General features: G+C 50.5%; 2 protein-coding genes across 2 annotated transcripts in view; one reads left to right on the top strand and one right to left on the bottom strand.

Moving 5' to 3' along the window:
* Positions 1-900: 900 nt before the first annotated feature.
* PSMB4 (proteasome 20S subunit beta 4) lies at positions 901-17,706 on the bottom strand. Its single transcript, XM_086866453.1, has 7 exons — positions 17,480-17,706; positions 14,692-14,898; positions 10,787-10,933; positions 8,503-8,584; positions 5,370-5,486; positions 1,968-2,056; positions 901-1,036 (listed from the first exon to the last, which is right to left on the bottom strand). The coding sequence occupies exons 1-7, from the start codon at positions 17,656-17,658 to the stop codon at positions 1,024-1,026; spliced, it is 834 nt and encodes a 277-aa protein (XP_086722579.1). The 5' UTR covers positions 17,659-17,706; the 3' UTR covers positions 901-1,023.
* Positions 17,707-17,915: 209 nt separating this feature from the next.
* The window catches only part of CGN (cingulin), a 47,874-nt gene continuing 45,100 nt past the window's right edge, over positions 17,916-20,689 (top strand). Inside the window, exon 1 of the mRNA XM_086866392.1 lies at positions 17,916-17,954. The gene's annotated coding sequence lies outside the window, so the exon portion shown is untranslated. The remainder of the gene's footprint in view (positions 17,955-20,689) is intronic.

Genomic DNA, 20,689 nt, shown 5'->3' with positions numbered 1-20,689 from the left:
GGTAAAAAACCAGGATTTGGAGCCGCGGAATTCCCTGAAATCGCCGTTTTTTTGGGGATAATTCCCACATTTTTGGAGGATTCTCAAAAACCTTTGGAATTCCCGGGATCCATCCCCAAAAAGGACTTTTCCCACCTCAAGAATTCCAGGATTTTGGTAAAAAAACCGGGATTTGGAGCCGCGGGATTCACCCGGAATTCCCCGAAATCGCCGTTTTTTTCGGGATAATTCCCACATTTTTTGAAGATTCTCAAAAACCTTTGGAATTCCAAGGTTCCATCCCCAAAAAGGACTTTTCCCACCTCAAGAATTCCAGGTTTTTGGTAAAAAACCGGGATTTGGAGCCGTGGAATTCCCCAAAATCGCCGTTTTTTTCAGGATAAATCCCACATTTTTTGAAGATTCTCCAAAACCTTTGGAATTCCTGGGATCCATCCCCAAAAACGACATTTCCCACCTCAAAAATTCCAGGATTTTGGTAAAAAAACCGGGATTTGGAGCCGCGGAATTCCCCGAAATCGACCTTTTTTTTGGGATAATTCCCACATTTTTTGAAGATTCTCCAAAACCTTTGGAATTCCAGGGTTCCATCCCCAAAAAGGACTTTTCCCACCTCAAAAATTCCAGGATTTTGGTAAAAATCAGGATTTGGAGCCGCGGAATTCCCCGAAATCGCCGTTTTTTTTGGGATAATTCCCACATTTTTTGAAGATTCTCCAAAACCTTTGGAATTCCAAGGTTCCATCCCAAAAAAGCTTTTCCCACCTCAAGAATTCCAGGATTTTGGTTAAAAACCCGGGATTTGGAGCCGCGGGATTCCCGAATTCCGGCGTTTTTTGGGGGAAGAATTCCTGGGTTTTTTTTTTGAGGAATCCCCAATAACCAACGGACACGGATCGCTCTGGAAAGGATGGATTTTATTCCCAAAAAAAGCTGGATTGGGCCATTCCGGAGGGGGAGAAGGGCCGGGAGTGAAGCGAGGATTCGAGGGGGACGGGCTGAGGCCGGAGCAGCTCCCGGAGATCACTCGAAACCGCTGGAAAAACGGGAAAAGGGGGGAGAAAACGGGGTGAGAGGGGCAGGGAAAACACCTGGAACAGCTGGATACCCCCGGGAACACCTGGATGTGACCCCAGCAACACCTGGATGTGACCCCAGGAACACCTGGATGTGACCCCGGGAACACCTGGATGGGCCCCAGGAACACCTGGATACCCCTAGGAACACCTGGATACCCCTGGAACACCTGGATGGGCCCCAAGGAACATCTGGATACCCCCTGGAACACCTGGATGGGCCCCAGGAACATCTGGATGGGGCCCAGAACACCTGGATACCCTCGGGAACACCTGGATACCCCTGGGAACACCTGGATGTGCCCCAGAACAGCTGGATGGGCCGCTGGAACACCTGGATACCCCTTGGGAACATCTGTATGTGACCCCAGGAACACCTGGATGGGCCCCAGGAACACCTGGATGGGCCCCAGAACATCTGGATACCCTTGGGAACACCTGGATGTGCCTCAGGAACAGCTGGATACCCCCAGGAACAGCTGGATACCCCCGGGAACATCTGGATGTGACCCCAGGAACACCTGGATGGGCCCCAGGAACACCTGGATACCCCCTGGAACACCTGGATACCCCTGGGAACACCTGGATGTGCCCCAAGGAACACCTGGATACCCTTGGGAACACCTGGATACCCCCAGGAACACCTGGATGTGCCCCTGGAACACCTGGATGTGCCTCAGGGATCGGGAATTGCCCCCCAGGAACACCTGGATACCCCCAGGAATCAGGAATTGTCCCCCTGGGAACAGCTGGATGGGCCCCAGAATTCCCAAATCCCGTTTTTCCCACGGAAATCCCTCGGATGTCACCCCGGGACGTCCCCGGAATTCCCAAATCCCGTTTTTCCCTCTCCCAACATTCCCAAATCCCGTTTTTCCCACGGAATTTCACCTGACGGCGTGGGCGATGTCCCAGTTGGCCTCCAGGGTCAGGGGCCCCTCCAGCTCCACCCCCTTCTCCGTCACCACGGCAACCTCGTACTGCGGGAAAAACACGGAATTCCTCAAATTCCCGCCCGGAATTCCACGGGAAAAACACGGAATAACTCAAATTCCCAGCCGGAATTCCAGGGGAAAAACACAGAATAACTCAAATTCCCGCCCGGAATTCCACGGGAAAAACACGGAATAACTCAAATTCCCACCCGGAATTCCATGGGAAAAACACAGAATAACTCAAATTCCCGCCCGGAATTCCTCAATTCCCACCTGGAATTCCTCAAATTCCCGCCCGGAATTCCACGGGAAAACCACGGAATAACTCAGATTCCCGCCCGGAATTCCACGGGAAAAACATGGAATAACTGAATTCCCACCCGGAATTCCTCAAATTCCCGCCTGGAATTCCTCAATTCCCACCCGGAATTCCTCAAATTCCCGCCTGGAATTCAATTCCCACCTGGAATTCCACGGGAAAAACACGGAATTCCTCAAATTCCCGCCCGGAATTCCACGGGAAAAACACGGAATAACTCAAATTCCCACCTGGAATTCCTCAATTCCCATCCAGAATTCCATGGGAAAAACACGGAATAACTCAATTCCCGCCCGGAATTCCTCAAATTCCCACCCAGAATTCCTCAATTCCCACCCGGAATTCCTCAATTCCCACCCGGAATTCATCAATTCCCGCCTGGAATTCCACGGGAAAAACACGGAATAACTCAATTCCCACCCGGAATTCCACGGGAAAAACACGGAATAACGCAATTCCCACCCGGAATTCCACGGGAAAAACACGGAATAACTCAATTCCCACCCGGAATTCCACGGGAAAAACACGGAATAACGCAATTCCCAGCCGGAATTCCATGGGAAAAACACGGAATAACTCAAATTCCCACCCGGAATTCCTCAATTCCCACCCGGAATTCATCAATTTCCGCCTGGAATTCCACGGGAAAAACACGGAATAACTCAATTCCCAGCCGGAATTCCTCAATTCCCATCCAGAATTCCACGGGAAAAACACGGAATTCCTCAAATTCTCACCCGGAATTCCTCAATTCCCACCCGGAATTCCGCGGGGTAAAAAACCACCAGAAATCCCATGGGGAAAATCCCTGGAATTCCACGGGAGAGAACGGAAATTCCACAGAAAAAACACCTGAAATCCCATGGGGAAAAAACCCTGGAATTCTTCAATTCCCACCCGGAATTCCGTGGGAAAAAACACCGGAAATTCCACAGGAAAAACCCTGGAATTCTTCAATTCCCACCCGGAATTCCGTGGAAAAAACACTGGAAATTCCACAGGAAAAAGCCTGGAATTCTTCAATTCCCACCCGGAATTCCATGGGAAAAAACACTGGAAATTCCACGGGAAAAACCCTGGAATTCTTCAATTCCCACCCGGAATTCCATGGGAAAAAGCACCGGAAATTCCACAGGAAAAACCCTGGAATTCCTCAATCCCCACCTTGGAATTGAGCAGGAAAAAACCGTCAGGATTTGGGGATGGATTTGGGATGGATCCCAGGGATTTGGGGATGGATTTTGGGGATGGATTTTGGGATGGATTCCCGGGATTTTGGGATAATTTTGGGATGGATCCCGTGAATTTTGGGATAATTTTGGGATACAAACCCTGCTGAAGGAGCGAGCGGGATCGGGATGGATCCCATGGATTTGGGATGGATTTGGGGATGGATTTGGGATGGATCCCATGGATTTGGGATGGATTTGGGGATGGATTCCCAGGATTTGGGATGGATCCCATGGATTTTGGGACGAATTCCCGGGATTTTGGGATGGATTTTGGGATGCAAAACCTGCTGAAGGAGCGAGCAGGATCGGGATGGATTCCCAGGATTTGGGGATGGATCCCAGGGATTTGGGATGGATTTGGGGATGAATTCCCAGGATTTAGGATGGATCCCAGGGATTTGGGGATGGATTCCCAGGATTTGGGATGGATCCCATGGATTTTGGGACGAATTCCCGGGATTTTGGGACGAATTCCCGGGATTTTGGGACGAATTCCCGGGATTTTGGGATGGATTTTGGGATGCAAACCCTGCTGAAGGAGCGAGCAGGATCGGGATGGATTCCCAGGATTTTGGGACGGATAACCCGGGATTTGGGGATGGATTTGGGATGGATTCCCAGGATTTTGGGATGGATTTGGGATGGATCCCATGGATTTGGGGATGGATTTGGGACGAATTCCCGGGATTTTGGGACACAAACCCTGTTGAAGGAGCGAGCGTCCCGGTAGTAGAGCACGCGCAGGCAGCGCTGCGGGATCGGGATGGATCCCAGGGATTTGGGGATGGATTTGGGATGGATTCCTGGGATTTTGGGATGGATCCCAGGGATTTTGGGATGGATTTTGGGATGGGTTTGGGATGGATTTGGGATGATTTTGGGATACAAACCCTGTTGAAGGAGCGAGCGTCCCGGTAGTAGAGCACGCGCAGGCAGCGCTGCGGGATCGGGATGGATCCCAGGGATTTGGGGATGGGTTTGGGATGGATCCCATGGATTTGGGGATGGATCCCATGGATTTTGGGATGGGTTTGGGATGGATTTGGGATGATTTTGGGATACAAACCCTGTTGAAGGAGCGAGCGTCCCGGTAGTAGAGCACGCGCAGGCAGCGCTGCGGGATCGGGATGGATCCCAGGGATTTTGGGATGGGTTTGGGATGGATCCCAGGGATTTTGGGATGGATTTTGGGATGGATTTGGGATGATTTTGGGATGATTTTGGGATACAAACCCTGTTGAAGGAGCGAGCATCCCGGTAGTAGAGCACGCGCAGGCAGCGCTGCGGGATCGGGATGGATCCCAGGGATTTGGGGATGGATCCCAGGGATTTGGGGATGGATCCCATGGATTTTGGGGATGGATTTGGGATGGATCCCAGGATTTTGGGATGGATTTGGGATGGATTTGGGATGATTTTGAGATACAAAACCTGTTGAAGGAGCGAGCGTCCCGGTAGTAGAGCACGCGCAGGCAGCGCTGCGGGATCGGGATGGATCCCAGGATTTTGGGGATGGATTTGGGATGGATTCCTGGGATTTTGGGGATGGATTTGGGATGGGTTTGGGATGATTTTGGGATACAAACCCTGTTGAAGGAGCGAGCGTCCCGGTAGTAGAGCACGCGCAGGCAGCGCTGCGGGATCGGGATGGATCCCAGGGATTTGGGGATGGATTCAGGGATGGATCCCAGGGATTTGGGGATGGATTTGGGACGGATTCCTGGGATTTTGGGATGGATCCCAGGGATTTTGGGATGGATTTTGGGATGGGTTTGGGATGGATTTGGGATGATTTTGGGATACAAACCCTGTTGAAGGAGCGAGCGTCCCGGTAGTAGAGCACGCGCAGGCAGCGCTCCAGCAGCTCCCGCGCCTCCTCCCGGCTCGGGAGCCGATCCCGCTCCAGCGCCGCCCGCAGCAACGGCTGCGCCGGGAAAAGAACGGGAAAATCAGGGGAAATAACCAGGAAATCAGGGGGAAATAACGGGGAAATCACGGGGAAATCACGGGGAAATCACGGGGAAATAACGGGGAAATAACCGGGAAATCACGGGGAAATCACGGGGAAATAACGGGGAAATAACGGGGAAATAACGGGAAATAACAGGGAAAAAACAGGGAAATAACGGGGAAAATAACGGGGAAATCACGGGAAATAACGGGGAAATAACGGGGAAATCACGGGGAAATCACAGGGAAATAATGGGGAAATCACGGGGAAATCACGGGGAAATCACGGGGAAATCACGGGGAAAATCAGGGGAAATAACGGGGAAATAACCGGGAAATAACGGGGAAATAACGGGGAAATAACCGGGAAATAACGGGAAATAACCGGGAAATAACGGGGAAATAACGGGGAAATAACGGGGAAATCACGGGGAAATCACGGGAAATAACCGGGAAATAACGGGAAATAACGGGGAAATCACGGGGAAATAACGGGAAAAAAAGGGGAAAAATAACGGAAAGAAACGGGAAAAATAACGGGAAAGAAACAGGAAAGAAATGGGAAAATATCAGGGAAAAAACGGGGAAAAATAACGGGAAAAAATGGGAAAATAACGGGGAAATAACGGGGGAAAAATGGGAAAATAATGGGAAAAAAACAGGGAAATAACGGGAAAATAACGGGAAAAAAACGGGGAAATAACGGGAAAGAAATGGGAAAATAACGGGGAAAATAAGGGGAAAATCACGGGGAAATCACGGGGGAAATCACGGAGAAAATAACGGGGAAATAACGGGGAAAAAACGGGAAAAAAATGGGGAAATAATGGGGAAAATAACGGGAAAATAAGGGGAAAATAACGGGGAAAAAACAGGGAAATAACGGGAAAAAAACGGGAAAAAAATGGGAAAAAAACAGGGAAATAACGGGAAAATAATGGGAAAAAAGGGAAAATAATGGGAAAAAATGGGAAAATAACGGGAAAAAAAGGGGAAAAAACCAGGGAAATAATGGGAAAATAACAGGGGAATAACAGGGAAAAAACAGGTAAATAATGGGGAAAAATGGGAAAAAAACGGGGAAATAATGGGAAAAAATGGGAGAATAACGGGAAAAGAACAGGAAAATCATGGGAAAATAACGGGGAAAATAATGGGAAAAAAACGAGGAAATAACGGGGAAAAATTTTCGAAAAGGAATTTTTGTGGGAAAAAGGAATTTTCATGGGAAAATGGAGGAATTTTTGTGGGAATAATAAGGATTTTTCAGGGGAAAAAAGAGGAATTTTCATGGGAAAAAGGAGGATTTTTCATGGGAAAAAGGAGGAATTTTTGTGGGAAAAAGAGGAATTTTCAGGGGAAAAATGAGGGAATTTCATGGGAAAAAGGAGGGAATTTCATGGGAAAAAGGAGGGAATTTCATGGGAAAAAAAAAGGAATTTTCATGGGAAAAGGAGGAATTTTTGTGGGAAAAAGGAGGAATTTTCATGGGAAAAAGGAGGGAATTTCATGGGAAAAAAAAATGAATTTTCATGGGAAAATGAGGAATTTTCGTGGGAAAATGAGGAATTTTTGTGGGAAAAAGGAGGAATTTTCATGGGAAAAAGGAGGGAATTTCTCCCAAAGAAATCAATGAATCAATTAAAAATTAATGAACTGAAAATGAAAAGAATCAATTAAAAAATACCGAATTAAAAGAAGAAGCATCAATTCAAAATTAATGAATTAAGATAAGAATCAAATTAAAAACGATGGGTTAAAAAATAAGAAACTTTAGCTTTAATTAATTTAAATAATAATCAATTAAAAAAATAACGAGCTAAAAATATTAATTAAAAAAAGAACGAAAAAAGCATAAAAAAAATTAAAAAATTATTAATTGAAAGCACGAGGAGCCAAACAAAAAAATTAATTTTAAAATTACAAATTAAAAAGATGAATCGAAGTAAAAAAAAAAAATCTTACAATTAACTATTAAAAAACGAATTAAAGAATCTTAAAAGTAATTAAAAAATCATTAACTAAGACAAAAACAATTAAAAAAATCACCAGCAGAAACGAGGACAAAGTAAAAAAAAATTAAATAATTGAAAATAATCAATTAAGTAATTAAATTAATTAAATGGAATGAAAGGAAATAAATAAAATCAATTAAATCAATTGAGAATTAATCAACGGAGTAAATGAAATAAAAGAAATGAAATTAATTTTGTTTAATTAAATGAAATTAAAGTATATAAATAAATGAATGAATGAACAAGTAAATAAATGAATGAATGAATTAATTAATGGATAAATGAATAAATAAATAAATGAATGAGTAAATAAAGAAAGAAATAAATAAATGAATAAACGAATGAATAAATAAATAAATGAATAAATATCTGAATTAATGAATAAATGAATGAATAAGTAAGTGAATAAATAAATGAATAAATAAATAAATATCTGAATTAATGAATAAATGAATGAATAAGTAAATGAATAAATAAATGAATAAATAAATGAATAAATATCTGAATTAATGAATAAATAAATGAATAAGTAAATTAATGAGTGAATAAGTAAATGAATAAATAAATGAATAAATTAATTAATGAATAGATAAATAAATGAATAAATGAATAAATAACTAAATAAATGAATTAATGAATGAATAATGAATAAATGAATGAATTAATGAATAAATAGATTAACAAATAAATAAATTAATGAATAAACAAATGAATTAATTAATGAATAAATGAATGAATAAATAACTAAATAAATGAATTAGTGAATGAATAATGAATAAATGAATTAACGAATAATTAAATACATGAATAAATAAATAAATTGATGAATAAACAAATGAATTAATTAACAAATAAATGAATGAATATATTAATTAATTAATTAATGGAGAAATAAACGAATAAATAAATAAATAAAAATTCATCAATTAAGGATTAATTAACCCTGAACTAACGAAGGGAGGGGCTCGGACTCACCTGGGCCAGGTAAGCCCCGAATCCCGTGGCCAAGGACGGAGCCTCGTAGGCCACGCCCAGCATGTCCACGTATCCCAGGAAACTGCGGAAAAGCGGGAATGAGCGCCGGGAACGGGAATGAGCGCCGGGAACGGGAATGAGCGCCGGGAACGGGAATGAGCGCCGGGAACGGGAATGCCGCGGGAATGAGCGCCGGGAACGGGAATGAGCGCCGGGAACGGGAATGAGCGCCGGGAACGGGAATGAGCGCTGGGAACGGGAATGAGCGCCGGGAACGGGAATGAGCGCCGGGAACGGGAATGAGCGCCGGGAACGGGAATGAGCGCCGGGAACGGGAATGCCGCGGGAATGAGCGCCGGGAACGGGAATGAGCGCCGGGAACGGGAATGCCGCGGGAATGAGCGCCGGGAACGGGAATGCCGCGGGAATGAGCGCCGGGAACGGGAATGAGCGCCGGGAACGGGAATGAGCGCCGGGAACGGGAATGCCGCGGGAATGAGCGCCGGGAACGGGAATGCCGCGGGAATGAGCGCCGGGAACGGGAATGCCGCGGGAATGAGCGCCGGGAACGGGAATGAGCGCCGGGAACGGGAATGCCGCGGGAATGAGCGCCGGGAACGGGAATGCCGCGGGAATGAGCGCCGGGAACGGGAATGAGCGCCGGGAACGGGAATGAGCGCCGGGAACGGGAATGAGCGCCGGGAATGAGCGCCGGGAACGGGAATGAGCGCCGGGAACGGGAATGAGTGCCGGGAACGGGAATGCCGCGGGAATGAGCGCCGGGAACGGGAATGCCGCGGGAATGAGCGCTGGGAACGGGAATGAGCGCCGGGAACGGGAATGCCGCGGGAATGAGCGCCGGGAACGGGAATGAGCGCCGGGAACGGGAATGCCACGGGAATGAGCGCTGGGAACGGGAATGAGCGCCGGGAACGGGAATGAGTGCCGGGAACGGGAATGAGCGCCGGGAACGGGAATGAGCGCCAGGAACGGGAATGAGCGCCGGGAACGGGAATGAGCGCCGGGAACGGGAATGCCGCGGGAATGAGCGCCGGGAACGGGAATGAGCGCCGGGAACGGGAATGCCACGGGAATGAGCGCTGGGAACGGGAATGAGCGCCGGGAACGGGAATGAGCGCCGGGAACGGGAATGCCGCGGGAATGAGCGCCGGGAACGGGAATGAGCGCCGGGAACGGGAATGCCGCGGGAATGAGCGCCGGGAACGGGAATGAGCGCCGGGAACGGGAATGAGCGCCGGGAACGGGAATGAGCGCCGGGAACGGGAATGCCGCGGGAATGAGCGCCGGGAACGGGAATGCCGCGGGAATGAGCGCCGGGAACGGGAATGAGCGCCGGGAACGGGAATGAGCGCCGGGAACGGGAATGAGCGCCGGGAACGGGAATTCCATGGGAATGAGCGCCGGGAACGGGAATGCCGCGGGAATGGGGACGGGAACGGGAATGAGCGCCGGGAATGAGCGCCGGGAACGGGAATGAGCGCCGGGAATGAGCGCCGGGAACGGGAATGCCGCGGGAATGAGCGCCGGGAACGGGAATGAGCGCCGGGAACGGGAATTCCGCGGGAATGAGCGCCGGGAACGGGAATGCCGCGGGAATGGGGACGGGTTAAGAGGGAATAGGCCCGGGGAGGAGGAGGAATTTGCCGGAAAAAAATTGGGAAAGGGGGGAAAAAGGAGCAGGAATTTCCTTGGGAAGGAGGAAGAGGAATCGTGGGAGGAAGGAGCAGGAATTTCCCCGTGGAATGGGCAGAAAATTCCCTGGGAAAAATCAGGAATTTCCCCATGGAATGGGCAGGAATTTCCCTGGGAAAAAGCAGGAATTTCCCCGGGAAAAAGCAGGAATTTCCCCATGGATTGGACAGAAAATTCCCTGGGAAAAATCAGGAATTTCCCCATGGAAAAAGCAGGAATTTCCCCATGGAAAAAGCAGGAATTTCCCCATGGAAAAATCAGGAATTTCCCCATGGAATGGGCAGGAATTTCCGCGTGGAAAAATCAGGAATTTCCCCACGGAAAAAGCAGGAATTTCCCCGAGGAAAAATCAGGAATTTCCCTGAGGAAAAATCAGGAATTTCCCTGAGGAAAAATCAGGAATTTCCCCACGGAAAAATCAGGAATTTCCCCGAGGAAAAAAAACCAAACAACCCGCCCTGTGAAAAACCCCAAAATTTCCCTAAAAAAAACCCCAAAAACCCAGGAATTCCCACATGAAAAAAAAAAAAAGGAGAAATTCCCGGAATTTGCCAATCCCGGGATCTCTCACCTCTCCCCGCCGTAGACGCCGGCGATGAGCACGGAATTCCAGAGGGGATTGATCTTGGAGCGCCGGTTGTAGAGAACCCGCGTGAGCCAGGAGTGAAGAGCTCGGGGGCTGTAGCTGTGCCCGTCCCCCAGCAGCTCCTCGTCGATCCTGAAATCCAGGGAATTCCAGGGAATTCGGGGGTGGAATGAGGGGAAAATCGGGGGATTTGTGGTGGGAAAAATGTCGGGGGGTTTGGGGATGGAAAACCAGGAAAATCAGGGAATTTGGGGGTGGAATGATGGGAAAATCGGGGGATTTGTGGTGGAAAAAAATCGGGAATTCGGGGGTGGAATATTGGGAAAATCAGGGATTGGTGGTCAAAAAAATCTGGAATTTGGGGATGGAATATTGGGAAAATCGGGGATTTGTGGTGGGGAAAAAATCGGGAATTCGGGGGTGGAATGATGGGAAAATCGGGGGATTTGGGGGTGGAATATTGGGAAAATTGGGGGATTTCGGGGTGGAATTCGGGGAAAATCGGGGGATTTGTGGTGGGGGAAAATTGGGAATTCGGGGGTGGAATATTGGGAAAATCGGGGGATTTGGGGGTGGAATATTGGGAAAATTGGGGGATTTGGGGGTGGAATGATGGGAAAATCAGGGAATTTGGGGGTGGAATGAGGGGAAAATCGGGGGATTTGTGGTGGGGGAAATCGGGAATTCGGGGGTGGAATGATGGGAAAATCGGGGGATTTGGGGGTGGAATATTGGGAAAATCGGGGGATTTGGGGATGGAATATTGGGAAAATCATGGAATTCGGGGGTGGAATGCTGGGAAAATCAGGGATTTGTGGTGGGAAAAATGTCGGGGGGTTTGGGGATGGAAAACCAGGAAAATCAGGGAATTTAGGGATGGAATGATGGGAAAATCAGGGAATTTGGGGGTGGAATGAGGGGAAAATCGGGGGATTTGTGGTGGGGGAAATCGGGAATTCGGGGGTGGAATATTGGGAAAATCGGGGATTGGTGGTCAAAAAAATCTGGAATTTGGGGATGGAATGATGGGAAAATCAGGGAATTCAGGGATGGAACATTGGGAAAATCAGGGGATTTGTGGTGGGGAAAAAACGGGAATTCGGGGGTGGAATGATGGGAAAATCAGGGATGTGTGGTTGAAAAAAGCTTTGGAATTTAGGGATGGAATGCTGGGAAAATCAGGGAATTTGGGGATGGAAAACCAGGAAAATCAGGGATTTGTGGTCGAAAAAATCTGGAATTCGGGGGTGGAATGCTGGGAAAATCGGGGGATTTGTGGTGGGGAAAAATCGGGAATTTGGGGGTGGAATGCTGGGAAAATCAGGGAATTCGGAGGTGGAATGAGGGGAAAATCGGGGGATTTGTGGTGGGGGAAATCGGGAATTCGGGGGTGGAATATTGGGAAAATCGGGGGATTTGGGGATGGAAAACCAGGAAAATCAGGGAATTTGGGGGTGGAATGAGGGGAAAATCGGGGGATTTGTGGTGGGGGAAAATCGGGAATTCGGGGGTGGAATATTGGGAAAATCGGGGGATTTGGGGGTGGAATGAGGGGAAAATCGGGGGATTTGGGGATGGAAAACCAGGAAAATCAGGGATTTGTGGTCGAAAAAATCTGGAATTCGGGGGTGGAATGCTGGGAAAATCGGGGGATTTGTGGTGGGGAAAAAACGGGAATTGGGGGGTGGAGTTTTGGGAAAATCAGGGAATTTGGGAGTGGAATGAGGGGAAAATCGGGGGATTTGTGGTGGGGGAAAATCGGGAATTTGGGGGTGGAATATTGGGAAAATCGGGGGATTTGGGGATGGAATGAGGGGAAAATCAGGGGATTTGTGGTGGGAAAAATGTCGGGGGGTTTGGGGATGGAAAACCAGGAAAATCAGGGAATTTGGGGGTGGAATGAGGGGAAAATCGGGGGATTTGTGGTGGGGAAAAATCGGGAATTCGGGGGTGGAATGATGGGAAAATCGGGGGATTTGGGGATGGAATATTGGGAAAATCGGGGGATTTGTGGTGGGGGGAAATCGGGAATTCGGGGGTGGAATGATGGGAAAATCAGGGATTGGTGGTCAGAAAAAGCTTTGGAATTTGGGGGTGGAATGATGGGAAAATCAGGGAATTTGGGGATGGAATATTGGGAAAATTGGGGGATTTCGGGGTGGAATTCGGGGAAAATCGGGGGATTTGTGGTGGGGGAAAAATCAGGAATTCGGGGGTGGAATGCTAGGAAAATCAGGGAATTTGGGGATGGAATATTGGGAAAATCAGGGAATTCGGGGGTGGAATATTGGGAAAATCGGGGAATTTGTGGTTGAAAAAAGCTTTGGAATTTGGGGATGAACGCCAGGAAAATCAGGGATTGGTGGTCAAAAAAATCTGGAATTTGGGGATGGAATGCTGGGAAAATCAGGGGATTTGCGGTTGAAAAAAGCTGTGGAATTCGGGGGTGGAATGATGGGAAAATCAGGGAATTTGTGGTGGGGAAAAATCGGGAATTCGGGGCATTTGTGGTGGGAAAAACGGGAATTCGGGGATGGAATGCTGGGAAAATCAGGGATTGGTGGTCAGAAAAAGCTTTGGAATTTTGGGATGGAACACCGGGAAAATCAGGGAATTTGGGGATGGAATATTGGGAAAATCAGGGATTTGTGGTCAGAAAAAGCTTTGGAATTTGGGGATGGAAAACCGGGAAAATCAGGGATTTGTGGTCAAAAAAATCTGGAATTTGGGGGTGGAATGCTGGGAAAATCAGGGATTTGTGGTCAAAAAAATCTGGAATTCAGGGGTGGAATGCTGGGAAAATCAGGGAATTCAGGGATGGAATGAGGGGAAAATCAGGGATTGGTGCTCAAAAAATGTCAGGGAATTTGGGGACGGAACAGCAGGAAAATCAGGGATTGGTGGTCAGAAAATGACATGGAATTCAAGGATGGAAAACCAGGAAAATCAGGGAATTTGGGGATGGAATGCTGGGAAAATCTGGGATTGGTGGTCAAAAACTGTCAGGGAATTCAAGGATGGAAAACCAGGAAAATCAGGGATTTGTGGTCAAAAAAATCTGGAATTTGGGGATGGAACGCTGGGAAAATCAGGGATTTGTGGATGGAATATTGGGAAAAATCAGGGATTTGTGGATAAGGGATTCAGGGACTCAAGATTAAAAAATTTTGGGATCAGAAACTCTTGGGAACGCCTCACATCACCTGAAAATCCGGGATTTTGGGATGGGAAATTCTTGGGAACGCCTTCCACCCCCTGAAAATCTGGGATTTTGGGATGGGAAATTCTTGGGAATGCCTCACATCACCTGAAAATCGGGGATTTTGGGATGGGAAATTCTTGGGAACGCCTCACACCCCCTGAAAATCCGGGATTTTGGGATGGGGAACTCATGGGAACACCTCACATCACCTGAAAATCTGGGATTTTGGGATGGGGAATTCTTGGGAATGCCTCAAACCCCTGAAAATCCGGGATTTTGGGATGGGGAATTCTTGGGAATGCCTCAAACCCCTGAAAATCCGGGATTTGGGGATGGGGAATTCTTGGGAACGCCTCACATCACCCAAAAATCCGGGATTTTGGGATGGGGAAGTCATGGGAACGCCTCACATCACTTGAAAATCTGGGATTTTGGGATGGGGAATTCTTGGGAACGCCTTCCACCCCCTGAAAATCCGGGATTTTGGGATGGGGAACTCATGGGAATGCCTCACATCACTTGAAAATCCGGGATTTTGGGATGGGCAATCAATCCCAGCAATCAATCCCAGGGCTTTAACAACAGGAAATTCCCAAATTTCCGGGAATGCAGCTGCCGTTTGAGGAATCCCACAATTCCCAGAGGATTTTGGCCTCCCCAGATCCCAAGAAATCCCCGGGAATCTTACACCATCTGCTCCAGGAGCTGCCGCAGGTGCTGGAAATCCGCCAGATCTCCCGAGGCTCCCAGCACGGTGGAGTCGTTGACCTTGAGGAGCCGGGAGATCCCCCGGAATCGCGCCAGGGATCCGTAGGATCCCACCGTGTCCGCGGCCAGGATCACGCCCCCGGAGAACTTCAGCCCCAGCACCGACGTCCCCGTCACCATCGGGCTCCTGCCAGGGCCGCGGGAAACCAGTTTGGATCCCAGATTGGATCCCAGTTTGGATCCCAGATTGGATCCCAGTTTGGATCCCAGTTTGGATCCCAGTTTGGATCCCAGTTTGGATCCCAGTCTGGATCCCAGTCTGGATCCCAGATTGGATCCCAGATTGGATCCCAGTTTGGATCCCAGTTCGACCAGTTTGGGTCCCAGATTGGATCCCAGTTTGGATCCCAAGTTTGTCTAGTTTGGATCCCAGTTTAGATCCCAGTTTGGATCCCAGTTTGGATCCCAGTTTGGATCCCAGATTGGATCCCAGTTTGGATCCCAGATTGGATCCCAGTTTGGATCCCAGTTTGACCAGTTTGGGTCCCAGTCTGGATCCTGGTCTGGATCCCGGTCTGGATCCCAGTTTGGATCCCAGTTTGGCTCCCTGTTTTGATCCCAGTTTGGATCCCAGATTTCCCAGTCTGGCTCCCAGTCTGGATCCCAGTTTGGATCCCAGTTGGATCCCAGCACGGTGGAGTCGTTGACCTTGAGGAGCCGGGAGATCCCCCGGAATCGCGCCAGGGATCCGTAGGATCCCACCGTGTCCGCGGCCAGGATCACGCCCCCGGAGAACTTCAGCCCCAGCACCGACGTCCCCGTCACCATCGGGCTCCTGCCAGGGCCGCGGGAAACCAGTTTGGATCCCAGATTGGATCCCAGTTTGGATCCCAGTTTAGATCCCAGTTTGGATCCCAGTTTAGATCCCAGTTTGGATCCCAGTTTGGATCCCAGTTTGGATCCCAGATTGGATCCCAGTTCGACCAGTTTGGATCCCAGTCTGGATCCCAGTTTGGCTCCCAGATTGCCCAGTCTGGATCCCAGTCTGTCCAGTTTGGATCCCAGTTTGGAACCCAGTTTGCCTGCTAGTCTGGATCCCAGTTTGGATCCCAGTTTGGATCCCCCTCTGGATCCCAGTTTGGATCCCACTTTGGATCCCAGTTTAGATCCCACTTTAGCTCCCTATTTTGATCCCAGTTTGGATCCTGGTCTGGATCCCAGTTTGGCTCCCAGTTTGGATCCCAGATTTCCCAGTTTGGCTCCCAGTCTGGATCCCAGTTTGGCTCCCAGTTGGATCCCAGCACGGTGGAGTCGTTGACCTTGAGGAGCCGGGAGATCCCCCGGAATCGCGCCAGGGATCCGTAGGATCCCACCGTGTCCGCGGCCAGGATCACGCCCCCGGAGAACTTCAGCCCCAGCACCGACGTCCCCGTCACCATCGGGCTCCTGCCAGGGCCGCGGGAAACCAGTTTGGATCCCAGTCTGGATCCCAGTTTGGATCCCAGTTCGACCAGTTTGGGTCCCAGATTGGATCCCAGTTTGGATCCCAGTTTGGATCCCAGTTTGACCAGTTTGGATCCCAGTTTGGATCCCAGTTTGGATCCCAGTTTGGATCCCAGTTCGACCAGTTTGGATCCCAGTTTGGATCCCAGTTTGGATCCCAGTTCGACCAGTTTGGATCCCAGTTTGGATCCCAGTTTGGATCCCAGTTTGGATCCCAGTTTGACCAGTTTGGATCCCAGTTTGGGTCCCAGTCTGGATCCTGGTTTGGCTCCTGGTCTGGATCCCCGTTTAGATCCCAGTTTGGCTCCCTGTTTTGATCCCAGTTTGACCAGTTTGGATCCCTCTTTGGATCCCTCTTTGGATCCTGGTTTGGCTCCCAGTTTGGATCCCACTTTGGATCCCAGTTTGGCTCCCTGTTTTGATCCCAGTCTGCCCAGTCTGGATCCCAGTTTAGATCCCAGTTTGGCTGCTAGTCTGGATCCCAGTTTGGCTCCCAGATTGCCCAGTTTGGATCCCAGTTTGGCTCCCAGTTTGCCCAGTTTGGATCCCAGTCTGGATCCCAGTTTGGCTCCCAGTTTGCCTGCTAGTCTGGATCCCCCTCTGGATCCCAGTTTGCCCAGTTTGGATCCCACTGTGGATCCCAGTTTAGATCCCACTTTGGCTCCCTATTTTGATCCCAGTCTGGATCCCAGATTTCCCAGTTTGGCTCCCAGTTTAGCTGCTAGTCTGGATCCCAGTTTGGATCCCAATTTGGATCCCAGATTTCCCAGTTTGGATCCCAGTTTGCCCAGTTTGGATCCCAGACTGGATCCCAGTTTTGATCCCTGTTTGTCTCCCCAGTCTCCCCCCATCTCCAGTTCTCCCCAGTCCCCCTCAGCCCCCTCCCAGTCCTCCCAGTTCCCCTCAGCCCCCTCCCAGTCACCCTCAGCCCCCTCCCAGTCCCCCCAGTTCCCCCAGTTCCCCTCCCAGTCCCCCCAGTTCCCCTCAGCCCCCTCCCAGTCACCCTCAGCCCCCTCCCAGTCTCCCCAGTTCCCCTCAGCCCCCTCCCATCCCTTCCCAGTCCCCCCAGTCCCGCCAGTTCCCCTCCCCATCCCCCCAGTTCCCCCCAGCCCCCTTCCCATCCCTCCCCGGTTCCCCATCTCCCCATTTCCCCATCCCAGTCCCCCCAGTTCCCCTCTCGAGCCCCCCCAGTCCCCCCAGTTCCCCTCAGCCCCTCCCCATCCCCCATCTCCCCCATTCCCGCCCTCTCCCCTCACGGCACTCACAGCGTGCGGCGGGCGGGCGCGGCACCGATCCCGATCCCGATCCCGGAGCCGGTACCACCGATCCCGGAGGCGGTACCGGAGCCCCGGGGAGCCCCCAGCCCCCAGACCCGCGGGATGAACACTTCCCCCGGGGCCGGGCCCCCGGCCCAAAACGGCGGCGGCGCTGCCCCGGCCTCCATCTTAGTCACGCCGCGATTGCGCCTGCGCCGACAAAACTCGGCCTCTACAACTTGCCGTAGGAGGAGGGCGTGGCTTACCCGCCATCTTGAGCGTGGCGGAAATCCCGTCAAGGGCGCGGTGCCCTCTTCAAGATGGCGGGGACGGCACGTGACGCAGCACCGGTGGGGTGTGGGCGGGGCTTGGTGTGTACTGTCACGCCCAGTGGGCGGGGTTTGAGGCGGTGTCGGCCAATCAGCGGCGAGGGGCGGGGCCTGCGCGAAGGTAACAGGTTGCGGTGGCTGCGGCGGGAGCGGCGGTGAGCGGGGGGGGCACCGGGAAATGGGGGGGGCACCGAGAAACGGGGGGACACCGGGAAATGGGGGGACAACGGGAAATGGGGGGGCACCGGGAAATGGGGGGGACACCGGGAAACGGGGGGGGACAGGGAAATGGGGGGGGGCAGGGGAATGGGGGGGACACCGGGAAATGGGGGGGGACACCGGGAAATGGGGCAGGAGAAGGGGACAGGGGTCTCGGGACAGGGATTTGGGGACAGGGACAGGGATTTGGGGACACCGGAGAGGGCGCTGGTGACACGGGACGGGGTCCTGGTGTCCCTTTTTGGGGTCTCCCTGTCCCTTATTGGATCCCAATGTCCCTTTTTGGGGTCCCCCTGTCCCTTTTGGGGTCCCCCTGTCCTTTTTGGGGTCCCCCTGTCCCTTTTGGGGTCCCCCTGTCCTTTTTGGGGTCCCCCTGTCCCTTTTGGGGTCCCCCTGTCCCTTTTGGGGTCCCCCTGTCCCTTTTTGGGGTCCTCTCCCATGGGATCCCCTCCTGAAATCCCTTCCCGACCTTTTAGGGCGGCTCCACTTCCGCGTTTTTATCCCTGAAATAATTCGGGAAAAAAATCCCGGGGGATTTTGGAGCCTCTTCCCGAATCCAAGGGATCCCAAATCCCCAGGATCCCAAATCCCAAAGATCCCAAATCCAAGGGATCCCAAATAATCCTGAGGATCCCAAATCCCAAAGATCCCAAATCCAAGGGATCCCAACCCCCAGGATCCCGAATCCCCAGGATCCCGAATCCAAGGGATCCCAAATAATCCTGAGGATCCCAAATCCCGAAGATCCCAAATCCCAAAGATCCCAAATCCCCAGGATTCCAAATCCAAGGGATCCCGAATCCCCAGGATCCCAAATCCAAGGGATCCCAAATAATCCTGAGGATCCCAAATCCCAAAGATCCCAAATCCAAGGGATCCCAACCCCCAGGATCCCAAATCCCCAGGATCCCGAATCCAAGGGATCCCAAATAATCCCGAAGATCCCGAATCCCAAAGATCCCAAATCCTGAGGATCCCAAATCCCCAGGATCCCAAATCCTGAGGATCCCAAATCCCAAAGATCCCAAATCCCAAAGATCCCAAATCCTGAGGATCCTGAATCCCAAGGATTCCAAATCCAAGGGATCCCAAATAATCCTGAGGATCCCAAATCCCGAAGATCCCAAATCCAAGGGATCCCAAATCCCAAAGATCCCGAATCCAAAGGATCCCAACCCCCCAGGATCCCGGATCCCAAAAGGTTTTTGTTTCCTCCGGGTTCTGTGGGATCCGCTCAGGCCGCTTTGGGATTGGAATTCCCTTGGAATTCCCTTGGAATTCCTTTGGAATTTCCCACCCCCACCCCCCAGGCAGGATTTGGGGTTGGGTTTTTTTTCCCCTGAGGTTTTTTGGGATCAGGGAGGGAATTCCCAGGGATGGAAAAATTTGGGATGGGATTTGGGGAGAAATTTGGGAATCTGGGGGCGAGGATTGGGATTGGGACTGGGAGAGGAAATTCGGGATCAGTTCCTTGGGATGGGAAATTTGGGAATTTGGGGTGGAGGATTGGGATTGGGACTGGGGGGGGAAATTCGGGATCCGTTCCTTGGGATGGGAAATTGGGGAATTTGGGAAACTTTTGGGATTGGGATTGGAATTCCTCAGGGTGAGGAATTTTTGGGATGAAATCCAGGCTGGAATTCAGAGAAACTCCAGATCCCACAGGGGTGGGGAAATGGGATCACCCGGCATTCCCGGTTTTCCTTTGGGATCATTCCCGGTTATCCCAAGGAATTGAAACATTCCCGGTTTTCCCAAAGGAATGGGATCATTCCCGGTTATCCCAAGGACTGGGATCATTCCCAGTTTTCCCAAAGGAATGGGATCATTCCCGATTTTCCCAAAGGAATTGAGTCATTCCCAGTTATCCCAAGGAAGGACTGGGATCATTCCCAGTTATCCCAAAGGACTGGGATCATTCCCGGTTTTCCTTTGGGATCATTCCCGGTTATCCCAAGGAATTGAAACATTCCCGGTTATCCCGAGGACTGGGATCATTCCCGGTTATCCCAAGGAAGGAATGGGATCATTCCTGGTTTTCCGTTGGGATCATTCCCGGTTTTCCCAAGGGATCATTCCTGGTTTTCCGTTGGGATCATTCCCGGTTATCCCAAAGGAACTGAGTCATTCCCGGTTTTCCTTTGGGATCATTCCCGGTTTTCCCAAAGGAATTGAGTCATTCCTGGTTTTCCCAAGGACTGGGATCATTCCCGGTTATCCCAAGGAAGGACTGGGATCATTCCCGGTTTTCCTTTGGGATCATTCCCGGTTATCCCAAGGACCATTCCCGCTTTTCCTTCCCCATTCCCGCCTATCCCAAGGACCATTCCCGGTTATCCCAAGGAAGAACTGGGATCGTTCCCGGTTTTCCCAAAGGAATGGGATCATTCCCAGTTATCCCAAGGAAGGAATGGGATCATTCCTGGTTTTCCTTTGGGATCATTCCCGGTTATCCCAAGGACTGGGATCATTCCCGGTTATCCCAAGGATCATTCCTGCTTTTCCTTCCCCATTCCCGCCTATCCCAAGGATCATTCCCGGTTATCCCAAGGAATTGAAACATTCCCAGTTATCCCGAGGACCATTCCCGCTTTTCCTTCCCCATTCCCGGTTTTCCCGAGGCTTTTCCTGGCTCCCGCCGGTGGAATTGGATCCCGCGGCTCCGGTTCCA

This window comes from Cyanistes caeruleus, chromosome 30 (assembly GCF_971803275.1).
Source record: "Cyanistes caeruleus chromosome 30, bCyaCae1.hap1.1, whole genome shotgun sequence".
Taxonomy (NCBI): domain Eukaryota; kingdom Metazoa; phylum Chordata; class Aves; order Passeriformes; family Paridae; genus Cyanistes; species Cyanistes caeruleus.
This window is presented reverse-complemented; position numbering and strand designations above follow the sequence as displayed.

Bases quoted from the DNA above. Each gene is read 5' to 3' on its own strand.
- PSMB4 (XM_086866453.1), bottom strand. From the start codon at position 17,658: ATGGAGGCCGGGGCAGCGCCGCCGCCGTTTTGGGCCGGGGGCCCGGCC. The intron at 14,899-17,479 runs GTGAGTGCCGTG...CGGCCCTGGCAG, and splicing joins GCGCCCGCCCGCCGCACGCT to GAGCCCGATGGTGACGGGGA. The intron at 5,487-8,502 runs GTGAGTCCGAGC...TTCCCGGCGCAG, and splicing joins TCGGGGCTTACCTGGCCCAG to CCGTTGCTGCGGGCGGCGCT.